The following is a 19,151-nucleotide window of genomic DNA, read 5'->3' as shown; positions in this document are numbered from 1 at the left end:
TTAGTATTAAGATGCAAACTAACAATACATGAAAAAGCAATCTCAATGCGTGACTTGCTTGAGTAACTGGCGTATACTAGGAAGAATATATGACTAGTGAGTAACCATGAAAGAAAGGAATAGTCCTATGGTGACATCTTTATCCATACGCCAATGAATACTTCAGGAACCAAAGTAGAGTGCCACGTACTATTGTTAAATAAAATAATTACCCGATAATGTACACAAATAACTGTATTTTACTTTTTCTACAGTATTTCTTTTAAAGGATAATTCCTGTTTATTTGCTATGCCAATTTCCATTGTATTACGGTATTTAACCATGACCATAGTAGGTGATAAGATAAATAATTAATTAAAACTACAAATATTTTCTATATACTTATATATATATATATATATATATATATATATATATATATATATTATATATATATTCTCTCGTAAACCTCTGTTACCACTCAAATTCTAAATAGAACACATGACCTCATCATCTCGCAAGTGTTCAAAGGTGACCTCTTGGAAGTAAACCAGAGCGCAGGTGTAAACGCACACCTGTTCTTCTGGAGTCATGTCACCGAGTGGATTAACAATAATTGCAATGTTTAAATCTCAAGTTTGCTTTTTATCATTTTGAGAAGAATAATCAATATGATTTTATCTGGTCCACGTTTGAGAATAATGACTGGGATTATGGATTTACAAAGTATTTCGTTTATGGTTAAAACCTCACCGATTTCCTTCTTCGCTGAGATAGCTTTAATCGTTGGGTCACACGTCACATCAGTGCCTCCATTTCAAAGAATAAATTAAAACAAAACTACACTAACTACCTCATTCAAAAGTCAACATCTTGCTAATATCCTGTTAACAACTGGTTACATACATATGAAAATATTTGTAACCCTGACCGCATTCACTCAAACCATTTTTCCTTTCGTCATTTCGAAAACGCCCCTCAGGAAACATGACTCTGTCAAATGTCTTTAACTCTGAAACCTCCAATGAACGACTCAAGATTTTAAAGTTTTAATCCAAGTAAAAAAAAAACTATCAAAGGAAACCATCATCAATCCAGTAGTTCTGTCTCACATCGAGATCGAGCCCAGGCAAAGGCGCCGCCAACACAGGTCATAACAGGTGGAATTATCGATGAGATTTTGCTTTGCTCTCCCAGCGAGTTATAGCCTCCTTTCTTTTAAGGGGCAGGACGCTTTCGCATTTACTTTTTCCTTTTCGTTCAGGTCTGGGCTACGCAAGGGCACGGGTCGTCCGTGTACCTTTCAATTGAAGAGCGGGGGACAGTAAGCAAGAGGTAACGTGAATTATCATTATATGGCTTGAACGTCCCATAGCCCAACCACGTGTCTACGACGGCCGTGATCACTGCTTTCAATTACTTTTGAAATTATAACAGTTTGAAGGAAAGACGGGAGAGAGAATGAGGCTTCACATACGTAAGAATATAAAAGAATATTAAGAGCCGAAATGTAGAACAGGACTATGACTACATAAAAATTGTTCACATTCTTGAATGTATTCCCTCGATTGCAATCAAGGTCATTTCTTAGCACACAATTTACGACAGAATCCGCCACTGTGAAATATTCAGTATGAGGTTTCCTTATCTTATCACACAGAAGTATGCGACCCGAGTATAACTGACACAACAGAAGTATAAAATCTGAATACCAATGGCACACGCTAAGTATGAGATCTGAATTTAAATGAGGAAATCAAGTATGAGACTGAATATCATTAGATCAAGGGTTGTACGAGATCAGATTTCATTAGAGGAAAGAAAGTATGAAACCTGAGTATCACCGAGGAAAATGTAGTATGGAGTATAGGATCGAGTATAAATGACAAAATCAAGGATGAGATCTGAATATCACTGAAAAGAGGAAGTATGAGATCTGAATATCACTGAAAAATTAAATATGAGACCTATATATACATATCACTAAGTAAAAGCAAGTATGATATATTTAGAAAACTGATCACAGGATCTGAATTTCAATGAAGAACTACAGCTTCGAAATCCGAATATTACTTTTTATGAATTAAATATGAGAGCTGGATATTATTATTACTATTACTATTATTATTATTATTATTATTATTATTATTATTATTATTATTATTATTATTATTATTATTATTATTATTATTATTCAGTTGAACCCTATTCACATGGAACAAACCCACCACAGTGACCACTGACTTGAAATTAAAGCTTCCAAAGAATATTATGGTGCTCATTAGGAAGAAGTAGGATACACAGCAATTTAAGAAATGAAAGAGATCAGAACCTGACCTCGCAAAACATCTTCAGTATGTTAGTAGATTCACCTTCAACATCATGTAATTTTGCAATATAAGCACTGAGCAGACAAGCAATTGGATGGTAACCAGGTAGGAAGAAGATTAAGGTAGAGAACGTTGCATCCAAATAAATATTGGATAAATAGGCGAAAAGAAATAAAAATGAGAAATAAAATGGGAAAATGCTCACAATAATAACAAATCGACAAGAGGAATGAGGAAATGACTCACAAGAAACTTTGAAAATGTAATTGTGGTCAAGTTAATCTAGTGCAGAAGACAGTGACTGCAGTGTAATTTTTTACTTTGTATTCCCGTTTAGCCTTTTGTTTCACCTGTCTGTCAGTTTACAGATTTTTTTCTCATTACTTCAGATAAAGTTTCAATTATATCCCCTATTCAGGCTTTACTATCTTAGGTTTAATTCAGTTACAATATAATAAAAGCAAGTAAAACTATTTGGACAACACAATTAAGTATCTGTGCTTATTATGTTATCTACTACAACACAAGAAAAGAACATTAGTTATATACTAATAACCTAGTTGTCCCTAGTCACAGGGGATTTGATTTTTGGAAAACTTGTCTTCCATGAAAACATTATAATCCTTAAAATGAACTGGCAGAAGAAAATAATGACCTGACCTTTGATTTGCCACCTGTGGTGTCCCTGGTGTCATAAATAATATACAAAATGACTGTACACTAGTGTCATCCCATATAACAATTCAACATTACTCCATGTTGAGTAGGTGTTTGGCATTTCTCTGAATGATGTCAAGAAAAAAAGGAAAAAGAAAAAACCAAAAAAAAAAGGAAAACTGGTACAACCTGTTGATAAGCTGGAATCGGTGGAGGCAGGTGGGAATATCCACAACGGCTTCAAAGACACAACAGTTTCGGGTGAAATTAAAAAAAAAAAATTTTTTTTGTGGAAATCAGGTGTGCCACTCTTAGGTCCGGAAGCCCACAGAGAATTATTCGCTACTTGAGAAGGCCGCAAGACTTATGCTTCTTGCATTTGAATAAAAATCTCAAAATTTTGGCACCATGACACTAAGTGGGAAATAAATCATCAATAAAGAACCCTTGGCCTAACATACTGACTGGAGTCAAGAGACAGATTTACCAGGGAGGTAAATCTTGTACTATTTTTCGGCCTCAAGAAGGTCCCAGGTCCTTTTCCTATTTGGGAACTGTGAGGTTTTCAAAGCTGAGTTTATTATTTTGGTCTTTCTTCCTGTGGGCTAATACTGTCAATGGAGAATTGAAAAGAAGGATGAAATGTCCACATTTACTTACTATGTCCCAAATGCCCAATAATCTTACAAGCTCAGCTTCTTGACCTCTTTTGAACTTATGAACAAATTCTAAATCAAACGAAACTGGACATTGCAGAGAGAGAGCATCATGCTTTCCTTCCTGCAGCCTCTCAGTAGCCAAATGGCCAAACCTCTCAATGCAGCGACTAATAAATGCTTAATTAACCATCTCTAGGCCCCTGAACACCAAAGGCTCATCGTAGCAACTACCTTAACTACTATGCTTTGATCTTTAGGCCAATCCGAGGATGACCCAACACAAAATAATCTATAACTGACTTCATGACGCATCTGCATATACAAGGTTGACCTTGAAGGACCACAGAGGAACGGAGGTGGGGGCATTCGTGTGTGTGTGTCTGTGAGACTTCCGGAGGGACATCAGAACCTTTACTCACTTAGGATAAATTATGACTTACTTCGATCAATACCATACGAGGTCTTACTTGTTCTAAGTTATCAGCAATTGTTATGAATTCCTGAACCAACGCATGCCGGCTATCAACTACGCGCAGGAATTCCTAGAGGGAAACAACGAGCAACATTAGTTTAATTCGGAAAAATAAATAAAAACGTATATATACTGTTGGGAAAAAAGCAAAATAATACAAAAATGAAAAGATTTTCATTCATACTACGTATGTGTGAGAGATATTAAGACGATTATCACAGGAGCATTCGAGTTATACCGTGAATGCTGATAAGATGTTAATTCATATATTTATTGAATAACTAATAAAACGGCATTTTATTCGAAAGAAGGAAAATTCCACAACGATTCCTAAAGGATTTTAGATATATAGAAGACTGCAGTTCTCAGTTCTCTGGCAACAGGAAGTCACCAGGTACCAAGGGGTCCATATATCAAACTTTTGACAAAAGAACTGATTCCTCTTCGATACTCAGAGTGGACTTGCTCCCTCGATATCAAGGGAGGGAGTTATTCTAAAAAAGTAGAGTGGAAAGCCTTCAAGTAGATAAGGTCCCATTTTGAGGCTTTGAGTGAGAACTGATAATTATGTAGTTTCCAAGGCATGTGGCAATCTGCCCTAGTGCTTATAACAAGTATTGACCCGCAGTAAACTTCGATAAATAAAATGGTTACATTAACGAATTATTTCACCTTAATTCCTTTACGTTGTGCAATTTTTCTTCTTTCGTTAATTCATTTCAAATGTTATATTTACACATTATCATCTGCCTAATGCTGCTGCTAGTTATGATGCCTAATATTATTAAATAAAATGCATTCTATACATATATAGTAAATAATCCTTTAAATGGAAACAGTTCTACCTTCCTCTTTGATTCCAATATTCTACTTTATTTTTACAAGTGATTTTATAAATCATAATGAAAGATTTGGTTGCCAGAACTTATTTAAAAAAAACTTTCTTATGCAGTTATTCACAGCAGGAAGGGAAAACTGTTTGGCAAAATACTATAAAAAACGCAAAATAAATCCTTAAAAAATTTGAAAAAAATATATACTAACATCAATTCTATGTTAAAACTTCTGGTAAAAAAATTAAACCACTAAAACGAAACAACAGCATCAGAATCATTACCTGACCAAGAGCTGTTCTCATAAAACTGCTGCCAGAATTAAAACCACGAAATAGAACGAATCTCATTACCTATGTGAGCGTGAGCAATGAGTTGTTCTGCTCTGAACTATCCTTCAGAAAAGAATGGAGAGCCAACACCTGAAGCCAAAGAACAACGACAACAACAGGACTTCGAAGACTGGGAATCATTACCTGGTATCTCTCTTGTTGCTCGGTCTTCTCCTGGAGGGTGTTCTTGGGGGTGTAATTCTTCAAGGTGGATTCAGACTCGTTCAGCCAGGAGATGATGCGATCGAAAGTGCCCTCGTATTCGGTCCACTGCTGGAGTCGCTCTTCCAGGCCGTGTTTCACGTCCGCCAGCGTGCTGGCGAATTTGGCCAACTCGTACCTGTCACGGAGAGTGGCAGTCAGTCAGTGGAAGATGCAGGGGAAAGGGAGTGAAAGATGCAGGGAAAAGTGGGGGTGAAAGACGGAGGGAAAAGAAAGAGGGGTGAGGAAATGCATGAAAAGGGTGAGGGAAATTAAATGCAGGGGAAAGTGGGTTAAAGGACGCAAGGAAAGGGAGTGAAAGATGCAGGGAAAAGCTGGGGAAAGGGGAAAATATGCAGGGAAAATTGTGTGAAAAAAGACGCAAGGGAAAGGGGAGTGAAGATGCAGGGAAAAGTGAGGGAAAATAAATGCAGGGAAAAAGGAAAGGGTGTAAAAGACGCAAGGGAAGAGGTGCTGAAAATTGCAGGGAAAAGTGAGCGGGAAATATGCGGGGAGAAAGTGGGTACAAGGGGCGCAAGGGAAAGGGCGAGTGAAAGATGCAGGGAAAAGTGAGGGAAAATATATGCAGGGGAAAGTGGGGTGAAAGAAAAACCGCAAGGGAAAAACGGGAGTGAAAAAGGGAAATGCAGGGAAAAGTGAGGGGAAAATATGCAGGGGAAAGTGGGTTGTAAGAAACAAGGGGTACGCAAGGGCAAAAGGGAAAAAGCGTGAAACAAGATGCAGGGAAAAGTGAGGGAAATATAAAAAAAAATGCAGGGGAAAGTGGGTGAAAGAAACGCATGGAAAGGGGAGTGAAAGATGCAGGGAAAAGTGACGGGAAATATGCAGGGGAAAGTGGGGGGTGGAGACGCAAGGGAAAGGGAGTGAAAGGGGATGCGCATGAAAAGTGAGGGAAATATCGCAGGGAAACTGGGTGGTGGGGAAAGACGCAAGGAAAGGGAGTGAAAGATGCAGGGAAAAGTGAGGGAAATATGCAGGGGAAAGTGGGTGAAAGACGCAAGGGAAAGGGAGTGAAAGATGCAGGGAAAAGTGAGGGAAATATGCAGGGGAAAGTGGGTAAAAGACGCAAGGGAAAGGGAGTAAAGTAGGGAAATGCAGGTAAAAGTGAAACAGGGAAATATGCAGGGGGAAACGGGGGTGGGTAAAAGACGCAAGGGAAAGGTGAGTGAAAAGATGCAGGGAAAAGTGAGAGGAAATATGCAGGGGAAAAGTGGGTGGGAAAGACGCAAGGGAAAGGGAGTGAAAGATGCATGGAAAAAGGGTGAGGGGAAATAAATGCAGGGGAAAGTGGGTGAGACGCAAGGGGGTAAAAGGGAGTGAAAAGATGCAGGGAAAAGTGAGGGAAATATGCAGGGGAAAGTGGGTAAAAGACGCAAGGGAAAGGGAGTGAAAGATGCAGGGAAAAGTGAGGGAAATATGCAGGGGAAAGTGGGTAAAAGACGCAAGGGAAAGGGAGTGAAAGATGCAGGGAAAAGTGAGGGAAATATGCAGGGAAACGGGTGGGTAAGACGCAGGGAAAGGGAGTGATAAAAGATGCAGGGAAAAGTGAGGGAAATATGCAGGGAAAGTGGGTGAAAGACGCAAGGGAAAGGAGAAAAAGGTGAAAGATGCAGGGAAAGTGAGGGAAAATGATGCAGGGTGATGGGTAAAAGGACGCAAGGGAAGGGAGTGAAAGATGCAGGGGAAAAGGGAGGGAAATATGCAGGGGAAAAGTGGGTGAAAAGGGACGCAAGGGAAAAGGGAGGGTGAAAGGGAGCAAAAAGGGAAAAAGGGTGAAAGATAAATGCAGGGAAAGTGGGGTTAAAAAGGTAAAACGGGAAAAGGGAAAGGGAAAAGTGAAAAGAGCAGGGGAAAGGGGGAAATAAAGCAGGGGAAAGGGTGTAAAACAAAGACGCAATGGGAAAAGGGAGTGACAGATGCAGGGAAAGGTGAAGGGAAATATGCCGGGGAAAGTGGGTAAAAAAGACTGCAGGGAAAGGGAGTGAAAGATGCAGGGGAAAAGGGAGGGAAATCATGCAGGGGAAGTGGGTGAAGAACGCAAGGGAAAAGGGAGTGAAAAGACTGCAGGGAAAAGTTATGGAATTGCAGGGGAAAGTGGGTGAAAGACGCAAGGGAAAGGGAGTGAAAGATGCAGGGAAAAGTGAGGGAAATATGCAGGGGAAAGTGGGTGAAAGACGCAAGGGAAAGGGAGTGAAAGATGCAGGGAAAAGTGAGGGAAATATGCAGGGGAAAGTGGGGTTAAAAGGACCGCAAGGGGAAAGGGAGTGAAAGATGCTAGGGAAAAGTTGAGGGAAAATATGCAGGGAAAGTTGGTAAAAGACGCAAGGGAAAGGGATGAAAGACTGCAGGGGAAAAGTGGGGAAGGGAAATATGCCAAGGGAAAGTGGGTGAAAGGACGCAAGGGGAAAGGAAAGGTGAAAGATGCAAAAGGGAAAAGTGAGGGAAATATTTGCAGGGCGGAAAAGTGGTAAAAACCGGCAAAGCGGGAAAGGGAGTGAAAGATTGCAGGGAAAGGGAGGGAAATATGGGCAAAGGGGAAAGTGGGTGAAAAAGACGCAAGGGAAAGGGAAGGGTGAAAGATGCAAAGGGAAAAGTTTGAGGACAATTATGGGCCAAAAGGGCGAAAGTGGGTAATAATGGACGCAAAGGGAAAGGATGAAAGATGGCTGGAAAAGGGGTGAAAAGGGAAATATGCAGGGGGAAAGTGGGGTAAAAGATCGCAAGGAAAGGCGAAGGTGAAAGGGATGGCAAATGGAAAAGTGGGGAAATACTGCAGGGGAAAGTGGGTGAAAAGACTTCAAGGGTAAAAGGGAGTGAAAGATGCAAAGGGAAAAGTCGAGGGAAATATTGCAGGGGAATAAGTGGGTAGGTGAAAAGGACGCAAGGGAAAGGGAAGTGAAAAGATGCAAAGGAAACAGTGAGGGACTCGAATATGGGCAAAGGGGAAAGTGGGTAGGGGGAAATATTGGCGAAGGGGAAAGGGAGTAAAGGGATTGCAAAAGGAAAGTGACGGGAAATATATGCAAGGGGGATAAGTGGGTGAAAGGGACGCAAGCGGGACAACAGGAGTGAAAGCATGCAGGGAAAAGTGAGGGAAATATGCAGGGGAAAGTGGGTCGGTTAAAAGACGCCAAGGAGGGGCAGGTGAAATGATGCAGGGAAAAGTGAAACGGCGAAATATGCAGGGGAAAAGTGGCGTAAAGGGGAAACGCAAGGGAAAGGGAGTTTGAAAGATGCAGGGGAAAAGTGGGAGGAAGAATTGCCAAAAAAGGGGAAAGTGGAGCGTAAAGACGCCAAGGGCGAAAGGGGTGGAGTGAAAAGATGCAGGGAAAAGAAAGTGAGGGAAATTATGCAAGGGGGAAAGTGGGGTCGTAAAAAGCACGCCAAGGAAAGGGCGGAGCTTTGAAAGATTGCAGGGAAAAGTCGACAGGGAAATATGCAGGGGCAAAAGTGGGTGAAAGACGCCAAAGGGCAAAGGGATGTGAAAGATTTGCAGGGAAAAAGTGAGGGAAATATGCAGGGGAAGTGGGTCTAAAAGGAACGCAAGGCGAAAGGGCAGTCCTGGGAAAGATGCAAAAGCGCGAAAAGTGAGGGAAAATATGCAGGGGAAAAGTGGGTTGAAAGACGCAAAAAGGGGAAAGGGGAGTGAAAGATGCAGGGGAAAAGGTGAGGGAAAATATTGCAGGGGAAAAGTTGCGGTGAAAGTCGGGCAAGGGAAAGGAGCTTGAAAGACTGCAGGGAAAAACGGGTGAAAGGGAAGATATGCAAAGGGGAAAGTGGGTAAAAGACCGGCAGGGAAAAGGGCCCAGTGAAAGGGAATGCAGGGGAAAGGGATGGGAAATTTATGCTAGGGGAAAAAGTTGGGGTGGAAAGACGCAAAGGGAAAGGAGTGGAAAGATGCAGGGAAAAGTGAAAGGAAATATGCAGGGGAAAAGTGGCGGAAAGGGAAAAACGGCCAAGGGAAAGGGCAGTTGAAAGATTGCAGGGAAAAGTGAGGGGCGAAATATGCAGGGCGAAAGTGGTGTTGGAAAACGCAAGCGGAAAGGGAGTGAAAGATGCAGGCGAAAGTGGAGTGAAAGACGGCAAGGGAAAGGAGTGAAAGATGCAGGGAAAAGTGGAGGGAAATATTGCAGGGAAAGTGGGTAATAAAAGACGCAAGGGGAACGGGCAGTGAAAGATGCAGGGGAAAAGTGAAGGGATTAATATGGGCAGTGGGAAAAGTGGTTAGTGTGAAAGGGAAACGGGGCAATGGGAAAAGGGAGGAAAGATGCAGGGTAAAAGTTGATGGGGAAATATGCAGGGGAAAGTGGTGCGTGAAAAGAAGAGCCAAGGGAAAAGGCGAGTGGAAAGATGAAAGGGAACAAGTGAGGGAAATAATGCAGGGGAAAAGGAAAGTGGGTTAAAAGGGAAACGCAAGGGAAAGGGATGTGAAAGATTGCAGGGAAAAGTGGAAAGGGAAATTGCAGGGGAAAAGTGGGTGAAAATACCTCGCCAAGGGAAAGGGTAAAGTTTTTCCTCTCCGTTAAAAAGGTGTAAAGATGCAGGGAAAAGTGATGGAAAGTATGCAGGGGAAACAGGGGTGGGTGAAAAGACGCTAAGGGAAAGGGACGGTGAAAAGGATGCAGGGGAAAAGGGTGAGGGAAATTATGCAGGGGAAACAAGTGGGTGTTTGGAAAGACGCAATGGGAAAGGGAGTGGAAAGATACAAGGGAAAAGTGGCGGGAAATATGGGCAGGGGAAAGTCGGGGAAAGAATGCAAGGGAAAAGGGGAGTGGAAAGATGCAAATAAAAGTGAGGGAAATCTGAAGGGGAAAGGGGTGGGCTGAAAGGAACGCAAGGGACAAGGGAGTGAAAGACTGCAGGGAAAATAGGGCAGGGGAAATAAGGGCAGGGATAAGTTGATGGGTAAAAATTGAGGCAAGTGGAAAGGGAGTGGGAAGTGCAAAGGGAAAAGTGAAAGGGAAATATGCAGGGGGAAGTGGGTCGGAAAGGGAAAACGGGCAAGGGGAAAAAGGGAGTGAAACGCATCCGTCCTCCCTGGCCCCTGTAAAAGTTGAAAGGAAATGCAGGGAAAAAGTGAGCGGAAATATGCAAGGGGAAAGTCGGGTAAAAAGACGCAATAGGGAAACAAGGGAGGTGAAAGATTGCGGGTGGGAAAGGGTGAGGGAAATATGCAGGGGGAAAGTGGGGTGGTTAAAAGACCGCAAGGGAAAAGGGTGGTACGTTGAAAGATGCAGGGAAAAGGGTGCGGGAAATATGCAGGGGTGAACGGGGGTGGGTAAAAGAAAACGGCAACGGGACACCTCGGGAAAGGGGAGTGAAAGATGGCAGGGAAAAGTGAGGGAAATATGGCAGGGGTAAAAGTGGGGTGCAAAGACGCCAAGGGAAAAGGGTAGTGAAAGGATCCAGGGGCATAAGGGAAAAGGGAAATATGCAGGGGAAAGTGGGGGTAAAAGACCGCAAGGGGAAAGGGACGTGAAAGATTGCCAGGGGAAAGTGTGAGGGATAAGAAAATCAGGGGAAAGTGCGGTAAAAAAGGGAAATGCAAGGGTGGGATCGGAAAGATGCAGGGGAAAGGTGAGGGAAAATATGCAGGGGAAAGTGGGTTGAAAATAGACGCAAGGGAAATAAGGGCGAGTTGAAAGATGCAAGGGAAAAGTTGAGGGAAATATGCAGGGGAAAGTTGGGCTCGTTAAAAGACGCAAGGGAAAAGGGACGTGCCATGTAAGTGAAAGTATGCAGGGAAAGGGAGGGAAATATCAGGGGAAAGGGGGAAAATACGGCAAAGGGAAAAGGGGACTAGTGAAAGAATGCAAAAAGGGAAAAGTGGAGGGCAATATGGCAAAAGGGGAAAGTGGGGTAAAAGATGCAATGGGGAAAAGGGGATGTGAAAGGATTACAGGGGAAAGGGAGGGGAAATATGTCAGGGGAAAAGTGGCCGGTAAAAGACGCGCAAGGAAAGGGAGTTGCAAAGATGCAGGGAAAAGGAATAAATGGTGAAAGGGAAATATGCAGGGGAAAGTAAAGGGTTCGGTAAATCAAGACCGCAAGGGAAAAGGGATTCGCTTTTTAAAGTGAAATAGCAGGAAAAGTGAAAGGGCGAAGGGAAATATGCAGGGGATGAAAGTGGGGTTAAAAGGACGACGAAAGGGAAAAGGGAGGTGAAAGATGCAGGGAAAAGTGAGGGAAATATGCAGGGGAAAGTGGGTAAAAGACGCAAGGGAAAGGGAGTGAAAGATGCAGGGAAAAGGAGGGAAATATGCGGGGGGAAAGGGGTGGAAAAGAACGCAAGGGAAAGGGAAGGGTGAAAAAGATCAGGGAAAAGGGAGGGAAATGCAGGGGGAATTGTGGGGTAAAAGACGCCAAAGGGAAAGGGAAAGTGAAAGGGTCCAGTGGGTTACAAAGTGGGAAAGGGAAATAATGCAGGGGAAGGTAGGGGTAAAAAGACCCAAAGGGAAAAGGGAGTGAAAGATGCAGGGGAAAGGGAGGGAAATATGCAGGGGAAAGTGGGTAAAAGACGCAAGGGAAAGGGAGTGAAAGATGCAGGGGAAAGTGAGGGAAATATGCAGGGGAAAGTGGGTAAAAGACGCAAGGGAAAGGGAGTGAAAGATGCAGGAAAAGTTAGGTATGTGCATATAGAAAGATGCGGGGTGGGAGGGTTAAAGGGGAAACGCAAGGGAAAGGGGAAGTGAAAGATGCAGGGAAAAGTGCTGGGGAAATAGCAGGGGAAATGTGGGGTTAAAAGAACGCCAAGGGTGAAGGAGAGGGTGAAAGGGAAATGCATGGAAAAGGGGAGGGCAATAAATGCAGGGTGCAATTGGTAAAAAGAACGCAAGGAAAGGGAGTGAAAGATGCAGGGGAAAGTCTTGATTCGGTGATTTTGGGTTTTATGATCCGCAATTCCCGAGTGAAAATGTAGGAAGTTTCTGATGAAGGAGGTGACAACTAGAATCTATAATTCCTGAAAAAAAAATACAATTGTTTATTTAAACAGTAACTGCCCCACATAAATACGCTGAAAAAGTTTATAATTTCCTGATAAAGCAAACCACGATTTATATGCTCCCAGTAAACAACTTGAAAAGATCTATAATTTTTAACACAAGCCGAAAAATGATTGTTTACGATAAGTTTCACTCCCAATAAACAATTTAAAAATAATATCTGTCCTTTCTTGAAAAGAGCATAAAAGGGTTTTACTGAAATTTTTTCTCCCAATAAACAACTTGAAAAAAAAATACAGTTCCCGACAAATAACAAAAAGGTTTATGCATATAATAACTTTTACTCCCAATCAACGATTTGAAAGAACCTGTAATTCCTGAAGAGGGCAAAACAATCATTTTCTTAAGCCAGAACTATTTCTCCCAATAAACAACTTGAAAAAAAAACTATTTCTCCCAATAAATAAACAACTTGAAAAAAATATCTACAGTTCCCAACACAGACCAAAAATTTATAGGTAAATATACAATTACTTCTACGACCAATGGACAACTTGAAAATGAAATCTATCCTTTCCCTCAAAGCGCCAACAATGACTTGAACGAACGCCCTTCCCTCCCTCCCACTCACTTCATATTGTTGATCTCCCTTTCGACGCTCTCCTTGGAGCGGGCGGGCAGCTTGTCGAGCAGCTGGTGGGCGTGGGAGCTGATTTGGGCGATCATGTTCCGCCCGTCGCACTTGGCCTCCTCCAGCTCCTTGACGTGGTCCAGGCGTTGCTGGAGCATGCTCTTGTTGCCCGAGTAGTCTGGGGGTGGACGAATAAAGGTGTCAAAGGCAATGAAGAAGTAATTGTTAAGTTGATAAAGGTTTCAAAGGGAATGAAGAAGCAATTATCAAGTTAATAAAGGTTTCAAAGGGAATGAAGAAGCAATTATCAAGTTAATAAAGGTTTCAAAGGGAATGGAAAGTAATTATTAAGTTAATAAAGGTTTCAAAGGGAATGGAAAGTAATTATTAAGTTAATAAAGGTTTCAAAGGGAATGGAGAAGCAATTATCAAGTTAATGAAGGTTTCAAAGGGAATGGAAAGTAATTATTAAGTTAATAAAGGTTTCAAAGGGAATGGAAAGTAATTATTAAGTTAATAAAGGTTTCAAAGGGAATGAAGAAGCAATTATTAAGTTAATAAAGGTTTAAAAGGGAATGAAGAAGCAATTATTAAGTTAAAGGTTTCAAAAGGAACGAAGAAGCAATTATTAAGTTAATAAATGTTTCAAAGGGAATGAAGAAGCAATTAACAAGTTAATAAAGGTTTCAAAGGGAATGAAGAAGCAATTAACAAGTTAATAAAGGTTTCAAAGGGAATGAAGAAGCAATTATCAAGTTAATAAATGTTTCAAAGGGAATGAAGAAGCAATTATTAAGTTAATAAAGGTTTCAAAGGGAATGAAGAAGCAATTAACAAGTTAATAAAGGTTTCAAAGGGAATGAAGAAGCAATTAACAAGTTAATAAAGGTTTCAAAGGGAATGAAGAAGTAAATATTATTTTAAGGAATAAGTTGGATAGATGAGTTATAACGTTAATGAGAGACAATAACATTGTTAAGGGTGGACGAATAAAGGTGCCAAGGGAATGGAAAGGTAATTATTGGGTTTAATTTAATAAAATAAGATGGTGAAATAATAAAGATAATGACTTATAATCATAATGATATTAACTTAATATACCTAAATACTAGTTGTTTTAACTAGACTGATATGCATAAGAAAAGAAAAAATAAATAAATAAAAAATGCAGACAGACGAGATAATCAGGTTAATGGTAAATAACTAAAATGTTAGTAATCTACAACATCTAAATAGCTTGTTTTTAAGTGATAAATAAACAGAATGCATCTGGTGGTCTAATATAGTTGCCCACCTAATCTAGAGGCGAATTCTTTACTGAACGTAAGAGAGTGAGAAAGAAAAAACAGAGCAGAGCAGAGCATACCTATCTGCTACATAAACACTTTGAGCAGTGATTCCCAACCTTTTTTTTTTTCGGCCGTGCCCCACCTAATCACTTTTTAAAATCCTGATGCCCCCTGTGATGATACATAGTTCTTATATGTTCACGCAGTTCCTCATTGGACGAGCGGGTTGCGTACTCGCCTATCAACCTGGTAGCCCGAGTTCGCTCCCCGCTGCCACCAATGCGGAACCAAAGGAATTTACTGATGATGATTAAAATTTCGTTTCTCGACATACTATTTCTCGGATCCCACAGTAAGCTTTAGGGCACGTTGCTAAGCAACCAATTAGTTCCTAGCCATGTAAATGAAAATCTAATCCTTCGGCCCAGCCCTTGGAGAGCTGTTAATGAGCTCAGTGGTCTGGTTAGACTAAAGTATACTTAGCATTTTATTTATTCCTGTGGAGGAAGCCTAAAAGGCCATTCACTTGGTTTAAACATCCTCAAATTTTGCCCCCTTAATGTCAAATTACCCCCTAGTGGTGGGGCGTGCACCCTACGTTGGGAACCACTAACTTAGAGCCTTGTTTTTCCAAGCTCTGCCGATTGAGGAAAATTGACTCACCCTCGTCTGTGAATCGTAAACAGAGAGAAAAATTGAGTATTTGTAAATACTGAGTCAATCAGTTTCTGCTTTTGGTGGTTTCCATGTGATGAATTATTCAGTCATATTTCATTACGGTAAAAACCAGACCAAAAATAGCTACTTATGAAAATAATTCTGCTCACTTACCTATTTCTTCAGAGCATGCAGGTAAAGAAATGAGGTTTATCACTTTCTAGATGTGTCTAGTTTCATGTAGGCTGTTCTTAAACTAAATAACTATGGGCTCGGTTGTTTGTGATTTAATTAACTGAAACTTGTTGTTTACCAAGTGCTTCATTGTACAAATGTCAAAAATGGTTGCTATCATGTACTAGCTTTCAATATTTGTTGGTAATTAATATGTACTAGGGAAAAAAAGTACCATCATAGGAGACGACTGCCTCCCTTGTTTTCAGGTAAGAAATTGAGTCCTTATACTCTAACCTTTCGGAAAAGGGAGGCCTTCCTATTCACACTTCACTGAAAGAGCCAGGCTTTCCTTCCTTCAGGAAAGGGGGGGGGGGGGGTGTCCTACTCCTGATACTTTATGACAGAAGAGGTCTTCCTTCCCTAACTTCGAAGAGAAAAGTCTTCCTCCTGCATTTCAGGAAAGAAGTCCTTCACCTCTACAATTAGGGAAAGTGAATACCCTAACTTTGAGGAGAAAAGTCCTCCTCCGGCATTTCATGAAACAAGTCCTTCACCTCTACACTTAGGGAAAGTGAAGTCCTTTCTTTCTGAACCTTAGGAAAAATATAAAGTTCCTACTCTCTGGGAATCAAGAGGCTTATAACGACTGTAAGGGAACAAAGAATCCCCCAGAGAGTAAAAGAAGTCTTGCTTCTCTACACTTAAGAGAGCGAAGTCGTTCCTATCTCTGGGCATCAAGAGGCTTAGAAAGACTGTAAGAGAGAACCAAGAGTCTCCCAGAGAGAACAAGCTCTCCCTTACCTGTGTAAGAATGCAGTTTCTCCCACATCATCTTCTGCCAGTCGGCATGGGAAGCTGAGAGCTCCTGGTGGGTGCTCAGATTGTCAGTCATCCATTCCAGGTCCTCAATGTTCTTCTTGGTGTTGGCCGAGAGGGCCTCGTGCCTCTGCTCGATCTCCTGGATGGCCTTTGTGACCTCTTTGTTGTTGGGGGATGCCTGCAGAAGGTACCCTGCCCTCTCCTTCACCGTGTCTAGGACGCGCTTGTGCGATGTTATGTCCTGCAGCGTTGTCTGATGAAGGCGGAAAGTAAAAAAAAAAAAAAATTATTTCTACGTAAATGTGCTGCATGACTAATTCAATCAAATATGAAATGACTTATGGACTAGTAACTTACTTAAGAACTTAATTAACTTAAAACAAATAAAGTTTAATTAGAAAGTAAAACAGAACATAATTATAAAATTTTTTTGGTTATGTTATTGACTTCCAGGATCTTCTTGTAAATATGGTTATAAATGCATAAAAAATTCATTTATTATTCACTTGGATTTTCAATATCGTGATAAAATATTAACTAAGTGACATAAAAAGTGACTGCTCGTTTCTACTATTCACTCTATTCTAAACCTATAATATTTTTTTTGAGGTATTGTAGGAGAGCTCAACCATTCTGCCTCAAATTGAAACAGAAAACCGAATGAACAAGAAATGAAAATGGTATAACGACTGATGGAGGCCTCACCTTCAGTTTCAGAAGCCTCGAACGCAGCTCCTGAAGTGAGAGCCAGTTCGATGGGTCGACAGCAATAGTTTTCTCCATGCTGTCCAGCCAATTTCTGGCTGCCTGAGTGCTGTCAGTGAACGAAGACCACTGCAGCGTCTGGGCCTCCTGCTTCCGTTGTTGCTCCATGATGGCATCGTCCAGTTTCTCCCAGAATTCTCGCATCATCCTCAGGTCCTGGCGAAGTCGCTCACGACCGACAGTTGCCGTGTCAGGATACAGCCTTTCTCCGAGAGCCGTGATGGAGCCTAAACGGTGGGTTGCCTGCTCACGCTCGCTGAGCAGATACTGGAGGAGGGAATCTCTCTTTTCAGGCGTGGCTTCATTTAACATATTGTCATGCGACTGCTGCATGGAATTCAACCACTTGTTGTTCTCTTCGAATTTCTCTTCGTATGACTGGTGGTCTGCCACAATACCACGCCATTTTGTCACAGCCTCCTTTGTAAGCACGTGGAGACTCTGGTATCTGTTGCTCAGCTGAGTGATGAGAGGCTTCAGTCGGTCAACACTTGATGTTCTCACAAGGGCGTGTCCCTGGTCAACAAAAACGTCTATTTCTCTCTCATATCGGACGACATCTTCACGCTTCTGAGTTAATACTTCGAGCCTTACGTTCTTCTCTTGCAATGTGGCACACGGCTGTTGCTCCTTGAAGAAAGCCTCCAACTCTCGGCACCAGGCTGAGTGCCTCTCGAGATCCTCCTCAAATTTGATCCATTGTTTTATGGTGCCCTTGAGATTATCTCGGACATCACCTGCAACAACGCATGATTTTCATTTTGGTCAGATGCTTAATATCAAATCAAAAGTGACATTAATAAACATCATAGCACCCTACATTTCTCATCTTGCTTTCTGACAGTTTGAATATTTAGGTAAAAGAGCAGAAACATACCGACAGTGGCTAGATGAAGGTTCCAAGCATCCTCCATGGAGGTGATAGTTGCACGGAGAGCTTTTCCACCTCGTTCAGAAGTACTGAGAGCAACTTTTTCTCCTAAACTGCGCAGTTCAACCAATTTCTTGTCTCCAGTACTTTGCACTGCCTCTAAATCCTATAAGCATGGTAAAGAAAAAATTCCATTACTGTTATAAAAATGCACACATCAATGACTTGCAAATATATGCTAGCGATTCAACTCCACGAAGTTCTTTGGGTCATTCTGGTGTATGGCTTTGCTATGCAGCGAGTATTCTTGAACATAACATCCAGTCAAAAGGATGATGCATTATATCTACTATCTAAATTTTGGTTTCCTCATTTATACCTATAACTGATAGGTGAAAATACTGCATGAGCTGATAAAACCCACACTCTTGAATATATGTAGCCTATTAACGGACAAAATACAATTAATGCCCATTCAGAGGAAGCAATAAGAAATAAAAATTTATAGAGAAAAATTGAAAATTTAAAACTTAAATATCAACTGGTGTTTAGCTTACTAGGCCATAAATGAACTATGTGGCCAATTTGACACATAATGCATAAACATAAGTGTTACCTAAAAGAATGTAATCTAGAATTTTCAAGTAGTGCTGATACACGAAAACTAAAAGATTCCCTGAACACCAAAAACTGAGCAGACAGGGCGAGCGGTGGATATGCCTATCACCCTTTCTAACCTGGAAGCTCAAGCGACTACATTTGCCCCTCAGCAAGTGAATCTGAATTTGTATAAATAAAATAATGATGTCTAGGGATGCTACAGGGACTACTCAACCTGCACTGATTACTGTGAAAGTAAAGACCTCATTTGTATATGTATCTTCTACTATTATGTACCTTAAAAACTTGAAAGTGCATAAAAGGACTTTAAATACCATTTCCAAGTCCCTGATTTCTTATACAGTATATATATATATACATCCAGGAGATGAGTTGTTCCAAAACTTGTTAAGTGAATTAACAATTATGCTGCAATGCAACAGGGCTGGAGGAGATAGTGGATGTGAAGGTAAAGGGAGGGCAAAATTATTACTTAACATTTTATCTCGGGCTGCAAATTACTTTCAGATGCTAGTGCATGTATTAATGATGGTAAATATAGGCTGAACAGGTATTATAACCAAGTTCACCATATTAAAGAATGAATCCGAAAATACACCAAAACAATTCACAACTCATTATATAAAAGAGACAGTAAGTTAACATTACATGGGGACAACCTAGGAAATTCCAGGTCAAGATAATGATACTCCTCAGAAGGAAGTAAGAACAAATACATCAATGGTAACTCAAAATTGTGACAAAAAAACCTAATCGTTTCAGCATAGGGTTTAAGGAGGATAATAAGGTAACTGCATGACATATGGATTAAGAAGCACTTGACAAGCAGACGTGATTGCCTTTGACTAATGAGAAGCAGAGATCTGCATTAGAGAAAGGAATGACTGCATGC

General features: G+C 41.1%; 1 protein-coding gene across 1 annotated transcript in view; it reads right to left on the bottom strand.

Moving 5' to 3' along the window:
• Positions 1 to 19,151, bottom strand: part of LOC135209264 (muscle-specific protein 300 kDa-like) — a 355,456-nt gene that overhangs the window by 225,133 nt on the left and 111,172 nt on the right. The window contains 6 exon segments of the mRNA XM_064241973.1: positions 4,094 to 4,168; positions 5,408 to 5,603; positions 13,061 to 13,238; positions 15,985 to 16,255; positions 16,708 to 17,504; positions 17,645 to 17,804. Coding sequence (XP_064098043.1) covers positions 4,094 to 4,168; positions 5,408 to 5,603; positions 13,061 to 13,238; positions 15,985 to 16,255; positions 16,708 to 17,504; positions 17,645 to 17,804 — 1,677 coding nt within the window.

The sequence above is a fragment of the Macrobrachium nipponense genome, chromosome 37 (assembly GCF_015104395.2).
Source record: "Macrobrachium nipponense isolate FS-2020 chromosome 37, ASM1510439v2, whole genome shotgun sequence".
NCBI lineage: Eukaryota > Metazoa > Arthropoda > Malacostraca > Decapoda > Palaemonidae > Macrobrachium > Macrobrachium nipponense.
The sequence above is the reverse complement of the archived record's forward strand: the minus strand, read 5'-3'. Positions and strand labels throughout refer to the sequence as shown.